Raw genomic sequence first — 16,708 nt, forward strand, 5'->3', positions numbered from 1 at the left:
GTGGTAGATGAATGAACCGATACATTTGTTATGCTGCATTCATTGCACACTATCCAAAACAGTGAAAATAAATGGTATTTGAAAGCTTCACAGCAGAGACTGATAAAATAAATGGGAGTGCAGCTGAAGCATGAAATACTAGACAGCCATTAAAAATCACATTAAGAATACCTATTTAACAACGTGGGGGGATGCTCATGATTTGTAAAGGAAAAAAAGTGGGTTGTAAAATTATCTAGATGATATGCCCTAAGTGTGCTATAGACATAGATATGCGCACACTGATGGAGACAGAGGAATTATCAGGAAGTAGCAACACTAATTGCTGAGTGGTGAGATTGCACACAGTTATTTTATTATTCATGCCTTCTTGCAGTTCCAACTTTTCTATGGAAACAGGATGGAACTTCTGAGATGAAAGCATTCATGGGTATATAAATGTATGTGCTCGGGCTTGAAGGAAGGACCAATCTGCTTTGGCTTTTGCATCAGGTAGGATCGCCCAGACCTTCCTGGGGAAATACAGTCTGTTTTCCAAGTGGCGACCTTTGGTTCAGATCAGGGTTTTGCAGCCATGTCAGACATTTCACACTGTGCTGAAATTTGTATTTCTTATGCCTGCTTTTTCTGTAACTGCCCTAGGGGGTAGAAGGTATTCTCACTTCTCTTTACTCAACCTGTTAGCTTTATTAAACAGGTGCTAATCATGTTACATGCTCCAAATCCACTCATGGCCAAGCAGGTGCCACCAACTTCTGTTCTTCCACAGCGGACAAAAGCAGCTCTGCACTCCAGCTGTGGAGAGGTACCATCTGTAGATGGTGAGCTGCTTTGAAAGGAAATTTCTCCTGGGCAAATTAGAGCCAGTTCAGCCCACTCGGACAGCCATTTTCTCTGTTAAATCCTCCTTGCTGTTCTGCACAGACTGGGCTGGGGGGTATCCCAATGAGATTGTATCTAGTCACTGGCCTTTCCAGATGTGATCCCATGCTGCACACATCCAGCTCCCTGCTTGTGGCCCCGGGGAAAGCAGTAGAGGATGGTCCAAAGCCTTGGGAGCCTGCACCTGCTTGGGAGACCCAGAAGAAGCTCCCGGCTTTGGATTGGTATAGTTCCGGCCATTGCAGTCACTTGGGGCATGAATCAGCAGACAGAAGACCTTCCTCTCTGTCTCTCCTCCTCTCAGTACATATGACATTCTAATAAACATAAATAACACTTTTAAAAATAAAGATTTTGCCTATAGGGAGTTGTCCTAAGCCCATCCATTCCCACTGTGACACTGTCAGGGTAAGTTGTGAGGCCTGATGGGATGAACTAGGATCAGTAGGCTTGGGAAGTACAGGACAAGAGAACCCAGAAGTCAATTTTCCTGGGAGCAGGAACCACATCTCCTCTTACCAACGGGCCTCGGGATGCAACACACGGCCCAGTGTAGGCAAGGCCCAGCAAAGAGAATTATATCAGCACCACAGAGCTAGCTCACAGTAGCCCTGCCAGATGACCATGGAAAACAGTTACAAGAGGGCAGCATATTCTTCAGGGTCTGCCCTGGACAGTTAGTGGCAGAGCCAGGATTGAATTCAGGCTGCTTAGCGCCCATTTGAGTTATAAATCCTTCCACCCTGCTGCTTGCCCTTTGCATCCTGGTGTGGATTTGCAGGGTATAAAAAGGAGAGCAGGCAGTGTTGCAGCACGCCCGGGGCTCTGGAAGGGCCTATGCTATCTCTGGTCCTGCATCACAGGAGTGTCCAGGCTCATTTTTTCAATGGCAACCCTGCCCTGAGACCAGCTGAGGTAGCTGTAACTCTTTATTCTGCCTCTTGCTGTCTCGGTTCTACATTTAATTCAAGATCTGGGAACTACAGACAGGCAGCAAGTGGAAAGGACAGAGTCTGAGCTGAGGTTAGGACTCCTTTCTCTATGGAGTGTTTTGCTTTTTCTCTCCTCTGGGTGGTTCCTCAGCAAGCCCCCTCTTCTCTCAGGCTTACCTGACTAAGGATGAAAGCCACTGGGAACTAACTGGGCATAGGACCCTGCACCTATAAAGCTATAAAGCACCATGCATCATTAAAATGCACAATTAACAATGGCTTTTGGCTGAAGTGTAGGAAAGCTGAAGAATGGTCTTTACGCAGTATCTCTTTCTTGCCCCTCTAATGTTTTCACACTGACAGTTTTAAACGCAGCTGTGAGGATCAACTTTCTTAAGATTCATTGTGGAGAAACTGGAAAGTCTTCTTTTTTTGTGCCTGCGTTATTGGTAGATGGGAAGGGTGCTCTGTTTGGCAGCAGTAACCTTCACTATGATCCATAAAACCTCGCCGCAGATTGCAAGTTGGTTCTTTTAACACTAGTGTGGGCTCCTGAATTGTGTAAGCACAGAATCCCTGTAACAAAAACTATGACGGAAGACAAAAATGCACAGAAACCTGGTAGAAGAATTTTACACACTGCATACTTTAGCTGCCGCGTCATGCCATTTCTCCTAGCTGCTCTTCTATTTCTCCTGGTTGTTCCCTTTCTATCCACTTTCTCATCAAATACGTGGGCGTTAGGCTCACAGGTGGTGACGCCACTTGTGGCAAGCTCATCAAGAAAGATGCATGGTAAGGATAGGTTGTCTGTTTTCAATGTCAGGTATTGATGTCAGCTGCGCCTCACTTCCAAGGGTCAAGATACTTATTTGGCAGTTGTGGGGATAAGGAGACAGGCTCAGAGGCAGAGATGACAAGGGAATTCACACTTTCACTTCCCAGGAAAGGAAACTAGGGCTGGAATCAGTGAAATCCGTAAAGGAACTGGAATAAGAACTAGTTTTTAAACATACTTACACATGACAGGAGAGAAATCTATCATTAATATATCCAGTTCCAAAGCCTCAGGAAAACCTATTTACACCTGGCAAGTGTGAGCCTGGACTATACAGCCTCAAGGCCAACAAGGTTTTACAGCTGATTCCACCTCAGGCCCTGCTGGACTGAAATCAGTCTTCAGGAAACTTTTCTCCTAGATGGAAGCAGGGACATGGGTTGGTTCATTTGGAGACTTCTAGAATGTCAGACAAGACACTGTCAGTGTTCAGTATAATGTACAAACTACAGGAAAGCTACAGGAACACACAAATCAGATGATTGGCAACTAAGGCAACAGAGCAAATCACAAGACGTGGCATGTCTGCTAGTAGGTCTTTTGGGTTGGCTGATGGGTACTGTGAGGGTGCAGGTGTCATAATGATGCCTATGGGTCAGGCTCCCTGCCAGATCCCAAGCCACTGCTATTAATACACATTACCGGTCAAGAAACAAGCAGGAGAGATGGACCCAAGAGGAATCAGGTATGCTAAATCACAATATTGTTCAAACACCAAATAAATGGGATGCTGTGTACATGACACATAGGTGTGTGGTTGTATGATTTTACATCTACGTGATACAGCCATTAAAAATCATGCCTTGGAGAAACAATTGGTTTGAAGATAAATATTTATGATACAATGAGAAATATGAAAGGTACCACACTGAGCGCAGTGTGATGGTATTTACAGTGTATGTGTTTTCCCCTTTGGTTTTACATACACACACATGTGTATGAGACTAGAAATAACTAAAAGGAAATGTTAATACTGCCTATTTCTAAGTAATAAGACACTAAGTTATTTTTCTTAAGCTCTGTGTGCTTTTCCATAATTTACAAGGTTTAAATGTAATTTCTTTAAAAAAATCCCTTGTATTTAAAGAAACACCATTTTTTAAAAGCAATTGTTGGCCCTCATAAGAATACCCAACTAAGCCACCATCAATACCTTGTATAATTATTATTAATAAATGATAGTATATAAAATCTCTGCCCCCAGACATGGAATCAATGAAAAAAAATCCATACATCTTAGTCAACAGCCTCTGGGCTTTACAGCTCATGAAATACATCGAAATTCATCTGCCACCGTTCTGTCTGCTTACACTAAATACGAATGCATCAAGAGGAAATTAATAGTTGTTGGGTACAAACTCCAGGCTACATGTTTATGTACAAGACTTTACTTGACAAATTTATAAATGGGCAAGGTGAAGTTCAGAAATATCCAGTAACTTGCCCTGGTCACATGGCTATTCAGTGATCAAACTGGAGGAAAATTCAGTCATCCTGGTTGGAAAGATTTCTCTTTTGGCCCCCATGGGGCTGGTAGAACCTTCAGAAGAGACCTGGCCTTCATTTCAGACCTTAAAAAAAAATCTTCACTAAGTACTTTGCTAGAGCTCCTAATGTGTGGTCAAACTCATTGATTTTTGTTTCTTTTCTTTCAATAACTCTGGTGGGGATAACCAGGGAAACTGCCAAAGAGACAAAGTTAAGAAATAATGTGTCTCCTGGGAAACCCTGACAAAGCCCGGAACAACTGTAAAGTTCAGCTTAGTTCTCTCACCAGTGCGGGAGGTGGCCCTCTGCAGGGCGCAGCAAGGACTCCCAGGCTCTGTGTCTCATGCCTGCGCTCACAGTGCTGCTTCCTCCCTCCTACCTGCTCAGGGGCCATTTCCTTGCACTGATTATAAAACCTTCATCGCTGACTCTAGAAGTATTATCAACAGCCAAAATCTCTCTAGCCAACAAAGGATCTCAGAAGAGACAGAACATTTCCAAGATGAGGCTGCTTCACTTTTTCCATTTACTAATAAAAGACTCTGAACAGTTCTCCAAAAAGGGACAAGGGGTGACATACAGTGTTCGGCTGATGGTGACAGCACTTAGCCCAATTAGAAGATGAGTTTATAACTGTAACGACATAACAGCCAGATGGCATCTCACAATTATAAAATGCTCCCACATTCACGAGCTTGTTTGACAAGGAGAGGCAGGAAACATTCCCATTTTACACACCAGGAAACCAAGGACTCTGTCACTTAGTCTCACTTACTAGATTGGAATGCACTGAGGGATTGTGTGGAGCCATTCTGAAAATTTGGTGGGCAATGTGACAGTTATATGTTCCTGGAAAACAGTCCTTAGGATGGATTTTAGGATTAAGATGAAGGAGATATAAGCAAACATAAACTCACCAAAATATTACATATAGACGCATCTGCAGAAATGGGTTCTCTAACTTTCTGCCTTACCAATTCTACCCACTCCTCAGAGCCAAATCCAAAGCCGACAGATCCATTAACCCTTTCCTTGATTATTCAGCAAAAAGAAAGCATAATCACAGTACCCTGAGGTTTTCAGAGGCCCCAGTTCATTCCAACTGAATATGTACTAGAGGTATCTTCTCAACACACAGAAAAAGGCTGCTCAGAGAAGTGAGGCTGCTGCTGGTCAGGCTGACACAGATTTGGAACTACAGCACATACTGCTTTGCCTTTCTGTACTCGTGTCATTCTGTGTATTGCCATGGGCCCCTTATGCCTCAGCTTGCCTATGAGGTCCTGCAGGGCAGACAGCAAGCCTTGTGCTTCTTTGTATTCTCCACTCTAACTGCTCCAGAGGTCAGCTCAGCACCAGTAAGCATCTTAAGTTAAGAATCTGCTGGGTAGAATGGTAATTATTAAATCAGACTTTGTTTTTTGGTAGTCTGAGAATTAGGCTCTCTGCTATATATAATTAAAACCAGAATGCACACACACACAAATTAATCTCTCCTAGCTCTAACTTCATCAGGCATTCATTACCACATTTGATTCTGGGTTATGTGAAAAGGAAAGCTAAGTAAGCATTTTCTGTGATGAGGATAATCAAATCCATGCAGATATCAGAGAGTGTGAAGACAAGACAGAAGCACAATCATGAAACTGACACAGAGAGACAAGGCGCTGCAATGATCCGAGTCTAAAGAACTCGCAAGGCAAGAGGAACACTTGTCTGCCTTCTGGCAACTGGATATTCAGAGAGCACGAGGAAAGGAAGTCCTGGTGGCAGCTGGGATCCTGCACCATGACACATTATGCTTTGCCAAGATAGATGTGTCACACTACAACACGTTCAGGGTCAGAAACAGAGGAGATGCAACACTTCCAAAGGCCGCACTGGGAGAAGGAGGGTGTTCTGGCACATTCTTAGCACAGCGATCGTTTAACTGTCAACTTCACTGGCTGGCAAATTTATTAAATATACTCACAATATACAACTGATTACTTTGTCAGGTCTCATTCCATTTGCCTTCCCAACAGATCATTACTTCCTGGCTTTGGAAATTTAAAGGGCTCAGTTCACAGAGATTAGAATTTTTGACGGTGAGGATTAGCTCAAGCATCTCTAAACTGACAGCTGGCAAACTAAGCTAAAAATAGCAATGCCCATTCACCACATGCATAGGCCAATTCTATGTAATAAACTGCTAAGAGGTAGGAATCTGATTTTTTAATTAAACCTTTATTTGTATTTATTTGGCAGACACAGTGATAAAGAGGGAGAGATCTGCTCATTGCTTGTTCACTCCCCAGCTGCCTACAAATTAGGCTGGGCTAGGCTGAAGCCAGGAACCCAGAACTCCATCCGGGTCGTCCATGTGGGTGACAAGGACCCAAGTACTTAGCTGTCATCTGCTACTTCCCGGAGTAAACGTTAGCAGGAAGCCACATCAGAAACAGAGTAAGGGATTGGAACCCTGACCCTTTAATATATGAAGCAGGTGTCCCAAGGGGGATCTTAACCACCGAGCCAAACACCCGCCCCATGGTTTCTTTTATGTTATAAAAAAACGAGTTTTACAACCCTAAGTGTTCAACCAACATTCAACATAAAGAACGAACATCAGGTGTGTGGTACCTACATTTGCATCTTCATGACTGTGGCCATTGGTCTCCACCAATTCCTTGGTACCTTTTAACTGTAAATTTTAAGGAAAAACAAAACACAGGAACAACAAAAAAGTTAATCAGTGAATGTCTCTGTTAAGTGTGCATCATCCAGTTAACTCTGATTTATCTGAGGTTGCATTTTATAAAACTTCCAGAGAGGGGAAAGCAGATGGAACACATAATTCTAATGGGTCTTCTTGAAACCAATTTAAGACCAATATTTTTTGAAACTTGATGGCTGTCAAAATTATAAAAAAAATGCAGCCTGGTCATCATTTTAAAAATAATATTAGAAGGCAGTTCCATGGGCATAAAAACACATAAAAGTGGTTCTTAAGACTAATAAACAATTCCATTTCCTAGTTGCTTTGCTGTTAATTTAAACCCTGCAGTGTTTGGCAGCTGCCACCAGCTAAACGACTTCACAGGAAATGGTTATGCGGGGTGGACGGACACATCCACCTCAGGACTCGTGTGGCTGATTGCCCTCATCACAGGAGCCGAGACAGGGAAGGTAGCTTTTTTGCTTGTGTGTGTGTGTGTGTGTGTGTGTGTGTGAATTGGGAAGATATCACCTTGTGCTGCTGAGTGATTAGGGGAAAAATCCTTTTGTTTTTGTTACGATCTATTTATTTATTTATTTATATTAGAAAGGGAGATTGAGAAATCAGGAAAGACAGGGAGAAAAATCTTTCATCTGCTGATTCACTCCCCAACTGGCCATATGTGGACATAAGTGGCTTCTTTCAGGTCTCCTCCACAGGTACAGGGTCCCAAGGCTTTGGGCCATCCTCGACTGCTTTCCCAGGCCACAAGCAGGGAGCTGAATGGGAAGTGGAGTAGCCAGGACATGAACCAGTGCCCATATGGGATCCCAGCACTTGCAAGGTGAGGATTTAGCCATTGAAAAGAAAAAGCCTTTACAAATGAGATTGCTTGGGAGAGGCAGAGATCAGTCTACAGGAAATTTCTAGGAAGCCTTTCATTGGTATTTTATCCTATCCTGACTCAAAATAGATTATCTGGAGGCAAAGAGCAAAGGCAAAGGGTTGAGTTGGACTTGGAGCTATTGGCTGGCTTATTATGCTTAGCAAGTTGCACCTCCCCCATCACTGGTTTCAAGCTTACAGTAAGGTGTTTCTAGTGGGAAATAAACACTGACAATTTGAAAAAAAATGCACGGCAGCTCTAGTGTCATTCACTTAGAGCACTGGACATTTGTGCATGTGACAGCTGCAAGATGCTTCACATTTTCAAGGCAGTCTTGGTTTCAGTAAGAAAATCAAAGCCTCTCCATTCCAAGGGAAGGGTTTTGTCAAAGCAATGATGACAGGAAGAACATGGGCATGGCATGGCTGATTGAAGATAAGAGGCTCATTTTCATGTAACTCCCACTGAGGAAAAACAATCTGCCCACTGGTTTGTAGGGATACTTCTATATGTAACATGCAAAGAGGCATGGGGCAATGCATGATTTGTGGGAATGGGGGAAACTGCACTGCAGACACAGCAACACCCTTGATCCCCCAGTACAGTGCACAAAGGGGTGCAAGCACAGCGCTGTGTCTCTCCCCAGCACTGGCTTCTTGCTGAAGGTGTCCCTAGTCTTCGTCTCGTTCTTCAACCCCCTCTTGCTCATCCCACCTGAGGTCCTGTCCCCTGTGCCACTATGAGTTAGAGCAGAGGTTCTCTTGGAGGCTTCTGTGCCTGCCTAGAAGTGTGGACCATGATGTGCTAAGGTACCTTCCTCTTCAGGCTGTTCACCAGGATCGATACACTTGCTGTTCTTGGGGACGATCTTGTGCCCCTGACCATCTTACAAGTCTGCCCGCTCTTGCACTCCTCCTCCTCTCCTCCCAACCTACTTTCTGAATTTGGGTGTGGTTCCCTCGACCACTCTCTCTGTTCTCTGCCAGGAGCACCGGCAGCCACTGTGCCTCTGTAGAGGTTTCCTTGCTGTGGCCACTCTGGGCCCATCATTCTGCTTCCTCTCAGGGCCCCTGCCTGTTCTCTCCTCTAGCTGCTCCACTTTCTCTCTCTCACGTGTGGCTGAATGTCATGTTGGATGACACTCAGGGTTGTGATCAAGCCCCAGGAACAGGACACACCTGTGCTTGTCCAGGAAATGACGAGTAGGAGTCAGTGGTGCCTGGAGAGCCCTCAAGAAGCTCTCTCCTCCAGCACCAGCAGGCAGGATTATGAGAGTATGGGAATGAGGCTACCTTCCCTAGAGGGGGTGAGAGGCCTTCTGGTGGGAACAACCTGCCTTCAAGAACTCTTCTCTTGTTAGAATTTCCAGTAAGTGGCAGCTGCTTTGAAGAGCAGACTTTCAAGCCTCTAGACAAGGATGTATACATAAATATAAATCTCTTGCTCTCTGTGTGTACACACACATGCATGCATACACATGTGTGGAAACATCTGTTTCCAACATATCCATGTCTACATACGCAGTTACTCTCCAGGGATCTAAAGCAAACCATATGAGCGAATGTTCCTGGAGATGAGAGGTGTATGTGGCCACGAGTGGAGGTGGCTGTAAAGGAGAAGGAGGCGACATGTGTTCTGCACACACCTCCAGGTTACACATCCCCAGGCCAGCGGCCAGCAGTGCCCTGGAACACAGCTGGTGGTGGCAAACATTCAAATGTCTTGAGCCACTGCACAGCCCCTGGCCCTCTTCACCTTTGGTGCCTTTGCTTGGAAAAGCCATCCCCATTGAAGTTAATGCTAAAGATTGAAAAAGCACTGCCTTCTCAGTGGTGTTGTCTGGGTCCCTGAACATTTAATTGCTCTGAATCCTCTTCTTTTTTTTTTTTTTTTCCAAGTTGAGATGAATGAAGTGTGATGCTCCACCAACTCCGGGGGCTGGGTGTGCTTGGTGCTTTAAATAAGCATGGCATCTCAAGACGATGCCCACTTTCTGCAAAACTTTGCATCCATTTTTGTGACTGTTTTGGACTTCAGATCAAAATAAAGGAAGTAAGTCATGCAGAATAAAAGAAAATTAGCTTCTCCCCAGCCTGGATAAAGCTACAAGAAAACAAAATCAAAAAACAGGAAAGAGGAAGATGTGGACCTGATGAGCCCATAGGGCTGGTCCCTCAGCATAGCCAAAGGGGGCAGGACAGTGACATCAGGCCTCCTGGCTGGTGGCCCATAGTAGTTGACCGCATCTTTGCGTTCAACCTTGCCTATCTTGTCAGTTCCCAAATCCATATTCATCAGATTATGGATTTTATAGAGCATTTTCTAGAGCATTTTCTCCAAGTGTTTGTAATATCTTATTTGCTTCTTTTTATTTTCAGGGGGAAAACAGCTAAAATATGGTTTTTCCCTTGATTCTAAGCCATCTTTTCTTTAAGCTCACTTGTAAAGTGACGACACATCACAGTTGAATAGGGTCATCTCTCCCTACTTCACATTTTCTATAATACTGCCCTTGAGGTTATTTACACTGCATAAACAACCATCTCATAAACTACAATATGCGTGAAAAATAGAAAAGAGCCTATGTTTGATTTCCTGCAGAGGTACTACACTCTATATAGCTTACCATAATGTGATTTAACCCTTCCTTCTAATTACCACTCACTACATTGTTGGCAGTGAGTGAAGGCTAGAAACAGCAGAGCATTTCAAGAGCTTTCCAAGCTCCTCCAGAGCAAATAGTGGGCTTGGATTTCACTCTGCTGGTTGCCCAGTGATCCATCTTACCCAGCTGTAAGACAATACTTTCTAATCCATTTATCAATGCCAGGTCACACTTTCATATCAAAGGCAGCTAGAATGGACTTTACCCACGTAGTGTAAACAGCCTGGCGTGCACTGTGGCTATCTAAGAGGCCTGAGGCACAGGGAAGATAGTTTCTTGATAATGTTGTGAATCAGTCCCTCCTATTTGGAGGTCAGCATTGGTGCTGTGGTTACAGTCCGTTTTCCTCCCTTAGAGACTAAAGAGGAAATGAGCCACTTACTTTGCAACATACGCCAACTGTCAATATTTTCAACTTTTCTCAAATTCATTTGTCAGTAGAAACTGACAGGTCTGGGGGCAGACTGAAGGAGGACAGGGAAAGGACAAAGAGGCTGGGAGAGATGCCACACATCGCACATTGCAAAGCTGCCTGAGGTCTATGTTTCCGAGGGTTAGGGTTAAGGACACTGTCCATTGTCTTCCATGACGTTTGCACCCCCAGGTGGGGCTCACTGAGGATGTCTGTGTTCATTTATAAATCAGGGCAGTTTCATTCACTTACTTGTTCCTGGAGGACTTTGAGTAATGCTTGTGTGTGTGACTGTTCTTCTTTCGCCTGTTCCAGTTCTGACTTCTTATTGTTTAACTCCTCCTGGATGGTAAGCAATTGCTGTGAAAGAAAAAGATCGTGAGTGTGAAGGAGCACCAAAGATCAGAGATTCTAAAACGTTCCAAACACTTGTTCCCAATTAAGAGAGGAATTTTTTCATGTCTTATAGCTTAATGCTGAGTTGACTTTGTGTGCAATTTCTCCACTGGGTGTAAAGACAATCACAGTTTTTGACACACTATTAGGCTGTGATTAAAAAAGAAAATCTGTGTTCCAAGTTTTGTCAATATTGTTTGAAAAGGAAAAAGTGTGAGAATCAAGAGAGGGAGAGACAGATTTTAAATTTGTTGGTTTATGCTCCAAGTCCCCATGTTAGCAAGGGCTGGGCCGGCTTAAGCCAGGTACCAGAACTACATCCAAGTCTCCCATGTGGGTGGCAGGGATCCAAGTGCTTGAGCCATCATCAACTAACTCCCAGAACACACAACAGCAGGAAGCTGGATCAGGAGCAGAGTCAGGACTGAAACCCAAGCACTTCAATATGGGATGCAGGCATCCCAAGAGGCAGCTTCACCTGCTGTACCCCATGCCCACCCTGTTTGTGGCAGTAATGCACAACCCTTCTCTTCAGTACTGGCGAGGATGCCCTATAAGAGCATTTCTTTGAACAAATGCATAAACATGTTCGTAAAAATATGTAGAGTTAATAAACCACAGTTTGAAAGATGAAGAATCTAAGAAATAATAAAGTAAAAGAGTGATTAGCCAATTTGCCCAATTTTGCTTCATTTTTACATTGTACAGTAAAGTAAGCTTTATGGTTTCTCTGCAGAGCTACTTCCCTGAGTGGCTGGCACCACAAAAGATCCTTCTACTTTCTCTGTTATGACGGGGATGTTTTATTAGATCAGCAGGACTGAAGTCCAAACTGCAATCAATATATCAGCCTGGAAAACTGCTGATATAAGCTGTCAAAATACTAAGCTATGGCCTGCACTGCTATTTTTAAACAGGGCCACTGAAGGGATTTTTGTAAGCCTTGAGCTTTCCTTGCCCTACCAACTGTAACTCATGTGGCAGCTTACCTTGTCTGCCAGGTGCACAGCGCTGCCCAGTACTAATTCTTCAGGATGTGGCTATATGTTAATATATACACAGGCTGCGGGAGACATTCCAGAGCTTCCAAACAGACCCTGGCCACAGCTAGGCCTATTTACAGCATCTTGACAGCGAAGGAGTAGTGTGGGAAGACACAGCAGCCCATTCCTGCTGCTGCCCCTAACAAGCACTGCTCTACTGATGCAGAGACGTTAGTGTGTTTCTGTCGGGAAGGGGCATGCTCCTACTATCCAGGCTGCCTCCTACAAGGCTCCTGTGAGTTGGCTGCAGAGCTGCCTGGCCAGTTTCTAACTAAATGAACTGAAAGAAACACTGATAGGTGATTTCTCCTGCTTAAACCTACCTACTGGAAAAGATTAAGTTAAAACCTCAAAATGACTAGCTTTGGTGGGGGATCTTGGGTACAGGATGTATTCTAAAAAACATACTGTGCTTTCCTTTTGCTTGCTTGTGCTGTGGCCCTGGGTCTAAATCTAAGAGCCTACTTTGGGAGGTGGTGTTAGGCTCAAGGGTCTGATATCATTGTAGACATCTACATCTCCCATTGAAGTGCTTTGGTTCAGGTCCTGGCTCTGATCCTGTTACTAGTTTGCTGCTAATGTGCAACACGGGAGGCAGCAGGCGGTGGTTCAAGTACTTGGGCTCCTGCCACTCCTTTGGGAGACCCAGACTAAGCTTCAAGATCCTGGCTTTGGTCGAGTCCAGTCCTGGCTGTCACGGACATCTGGAAAGTGAACCAAAGAATGGGAGATTTCTGTTTCTCTGCTTTTTAGACTTGATTCTTGTTTCTAGCATAAACAGTGCCATGCTAATAGTTTTCTAGATTCAGTGGCCCCTATCTCTTCACCTGCTTATATCATCATCACATACTCATCTCACAGTGCCCCTCAATGTCGTGAGATAATTGTCTATTGTCTAATCAAGCACCAGATCACCAGAGGGTCCACATTATCTTCTGGCAGAGTGACAAGTGCCTGAAAACAGTTATGAATGACCCTATTCCTTCTTTCTCACTCATGATTGGTCCCAGAACAGCCCCCTGAGGAACTGGTGTGGACTTAAGTGATGGCTGTGTGAATCTGTACTTGATAAGACAATTTCCAATCCAATTATCCAACCTTTTTAAAGATAAGCCAAAATAAGAATAAGGAAGTGTCTTTAAGGGTAGACAGTGTGTTCTGTTCACTACAGTGGCTGAAGTAGCAAAGTTTAGAGAACACAGATGTAAGGAGAACTGGAGTTGAGGCACCTGTGAGGGTGCATCTGTGTGGTAGGGCATGATGCAGCTAATAAAAAGGAGACCGCACAAACATCTCCGGACATTTGTTGAGAAGTTCACAATGCACCATTCAGAAAAAAGGGCTTTAAGAGGATTTTAATTAATTTTGTAAAATACTCCCTCAAGAAGGATTTGGATACTATCTCTAGGTAAGTGGCCTTTTGAACCTTTCTGTTTTGGTGGTTATTTTTCTGGTGTATCAGTTGAGAACAGGCACTGTTTTTGGTAATGAGAAAAAATTAAACAAACTGAAGATGGAAGGGGGCATGACAAAGAAAGCAATACTGCTAGTACACAACACTCACAGCTCTTATTAACAGCACTAATAAGTAAGAGAAGTCCATTGGAGTTTGTCATTCCAATCACATGGGGTACAAGGCTTCACTCTATTATGCACACGTACACACACACACATACACACAGACGCCTTCCTTGACTCTAATTCCCATTTAAACTCCACTTGTTTGCCTAAAATGTTTATATTTAAATTTACATATATTTTAATGCATATTCTGTATGCATTTTTATGGGAGAAATATTGTCATATTTCCTATATATATTTTTAAAATATTTAATATTTGTGAGAGTTACACAGAGGGAGAAATACAGACACACACGGAGGGAAGGAGGAGGGAGGAAGGAAAAGTGGGAGGGAGAGAGAGAGGGAGAGAGCTTCCATCTGCTAGTTCACTTTCCAGATGGCTGCAATGGCCAGAGCTGGGTTAGGACAACGCCAGGAGCCAGGAGCTTCTTCTCAGTCTCCTATATAGGTGACTGGGGCTCAGGCAATTGGACCATCTTCTGCTGCTTTCCCAGATCACTAATAGGGAGCTGGATCAGAAATGGAGCAGCTTAGACATTGTGTGTAATGCCAGCATCCAGTGTGATGGCTTTACTCATTATACCACAATGCTAGTCCCAGTTTGCTATATTGTTAAATAAAATTATTTCCTAAGATTCATCCATGTTTATATTGTGTTTAGTTGGGAAGCTTTTAAAAAATATTGAATTCTGGCCAGAAGATCAGTTAACTAAACAGTGGTGAGACCTAGATATTGTTAACTTAAAAAAGAAAAATACCATCACAATTAATTCTAATGTGTAAGCAGGGATGCAAACCAGTCTCCAAATGCTGATTTAATCCCCAGTCTACTACATGGTGACTGCAATCTCTAGTACTCCACTCAGTCTTCCACGACCACAGGTGGGGAACTTTCCTTTTTTTGCCCAGGGCAGACCATACAAAATGAGTAAAAATGAGTTGACTAACAGACTAACTGAATTTTGCATCCCATCTGCAGTTGCCTTGGTAGGACCAATGTTCATGATTTCATGGGCTTAAGTGGCCCACAGGCCAGATGTGTCCCACCCCTGCACCACTGTCACCAGTGATTTCCTAAATGCCACCTTGTGTGCCAGGTTCTTTGCTGCTGACTTCGGGTTCTCTCCAGGTGATCCCACACATACCCAAACCTTCATGTGTGCCAGTACTGACATCATAGTTTCAGCTGCTTTTTTACCCACCCACTAGACCTTAAATGCGCCATGTATCATACTGTCCTCTCTACCAACTCCTCCTCTTACCCCTCCACCCCAAACACACACAACCCAAATCTCACTCCCTGTTACCCAAAATTAAAATCTTGAAGTTAATCCTAGCCCTTCCTCATCCTTGCATCCCTTTGCGGATTCTTCTATCTTTTCTCTGCCTCATCCCTACTCTCATAGGTTGTAATCTGCCCGCCTCTAGATTCTGCATGTTTCTAAAACCATTCACCCTATACTCCTGAGAAAGCTGACTACTTAGGGAGCAATTTGTTCCTGTGCTTAAAGAATACTGCTAATCCATTAACTTCTGCAAACAAAAACCAAACCACTGAGATTCTCATCCTTACACAACTACACCAGGTCCTTCATTATGACTTACCACCAGCTTAGCACCCAGATTTCTGCAAGGAAGAGTGCTACGTATTTTTTGAGCTCCAAACTCAAATGTTGCACTTGAGCCAACACAACCCCATTCTATGCTTTTGTGCAACTGAAAAATAATTCTGTCCTCCAAGCAGATACAACCTTTCTCCGTGGCCCATGGCTGGGCCATTTATTCCCATTTACTCTTTGGCCAAGTGCCCTTGTTTAGGACAGCACGTACACGCTTCCAAGCAGTGGCCTTGGGTTCTTCTCCATTAAAAATGTCCTCTAATAACCTAAGCTAAGTCAGTTCACTTGCTTTCTTTACCCTCAAAGTACATTCTATAGCGTAATAAATATCTTTCCCACTATATATTTTCTCTACTTTAGTGCATGTATGTGTGTGTGTGTATGTGTGTGTGAAAGAGAGAGAGAGAGAGAGAGAGAGACAAATGGAGAATGAAAATGGGAATTAATGGGATCTTCTATCTGCTGGCTGGCTCATTCCACAACAGTCACAACAGGCAGGTCGGGGTCAGCTCAAAGGTAGGAATCAGGAATTCCACCCTGTTGTGAGGGTAGAGCTTAAGCTCTTTGATCATGCCCCTTGCCCTCCAGGGCCATCAGCAGGGAACCGGATGGGAAATAGAGAAGCCAGGATTTTCACCAGCACTTGCATGGGGTGCCAGCTTGTGAGTAGTTACCTAACCTGCTGCGATGGCTGTCCAGTACCAGCTCCTCACTTGAGACCCTATCACAGGATAATTCATTGTTGCAGGCATTTGCAGATATAAAGTTTTCAGAGGAAAATAGCTGCTCTATTTAAGACATCTTGATTCATTGCCCTGGCAGTGTCAGCCAGCCTTCTTAATCTGAGGAGGAGGAGTTATTAAAAGGTTAAGGGAACCTAATTAATGAATTTTGACTATATAATTTAGTCTATGGTATATATTCTACCACACATATACAAAGAACAAAACCATTGAGAGAGGGTAAATTAAATCAGTGTTTCTGGACTGTTTCTTGCATTCTACAGAATTAACGTTTCTTTGGTTTACAAAGTATAAACTTGAGAATCTGATGTTTATGTATTCAAAACAGCAGTGACTCAAAACTGCTAGTTTTCACTTAACTGGATGCCCTGTAAAGACAGCGAGATAGTTCACAACCAGAGAATTTAAGTCTGCTTCACTGATCCCTTTCCTTGGAAATGTATGAGATGGTGTAACGCTTGTTCTAGCTTGAATTTTTAAGTACCAGAGTGCCTCAATTATGCAAGTTCGCAGGCAGCCAGAACT

The 16,708-nt window shown here is 43.7% G+C and overlaps 1 protein-coding gene across 10 annotated transcripts in view; it reads right to left on the minus strand.

Moving 5' to 3' along the window:
- ENOX1 (ecto-NOX disulfide-thiol exchanger 1) overlaps positions 1-16,708 on the minus strand; it is a 487,830-nt gene that overhangs the window by 36,057 nt on the left and 435,065 nt on the right. For all 10 annotated transcript variants that reach the window (XM_058670707.1, XM_058670708.1, XM_058670710.1 and 7 more), the window contains 2 exons: positions 11,054-11,161; positions 6,767-6,823 (listed from right to left, as the gene is read on the minus strand). In XM_058670707.1, the coding sequence (XP_058526690.1) occupies positions 6,767-6,823; positions 11,054-11,161 (165 nt within the window). The remainder of the gene's footprint in view (positions 1-6,766; positions 6,824-11,053; positions 11,162-16,708) is intronic.

Source organism: Ochotona princeps, chromosome 12 (genome assembly GCF_030435755.1).
Source record: "Ochotona princeps isolate mOchPri1 chromosome 12, mOchPri1.hap1, whole genome shotgun sequence".
NCBI classification, from domain to species: domain Eukaryota; kingdom Metazoa; phylum Chordata; class Mammalia; order Lagomorpha; family Ochotonidae; genus Ochotona; species Ochotona princeps.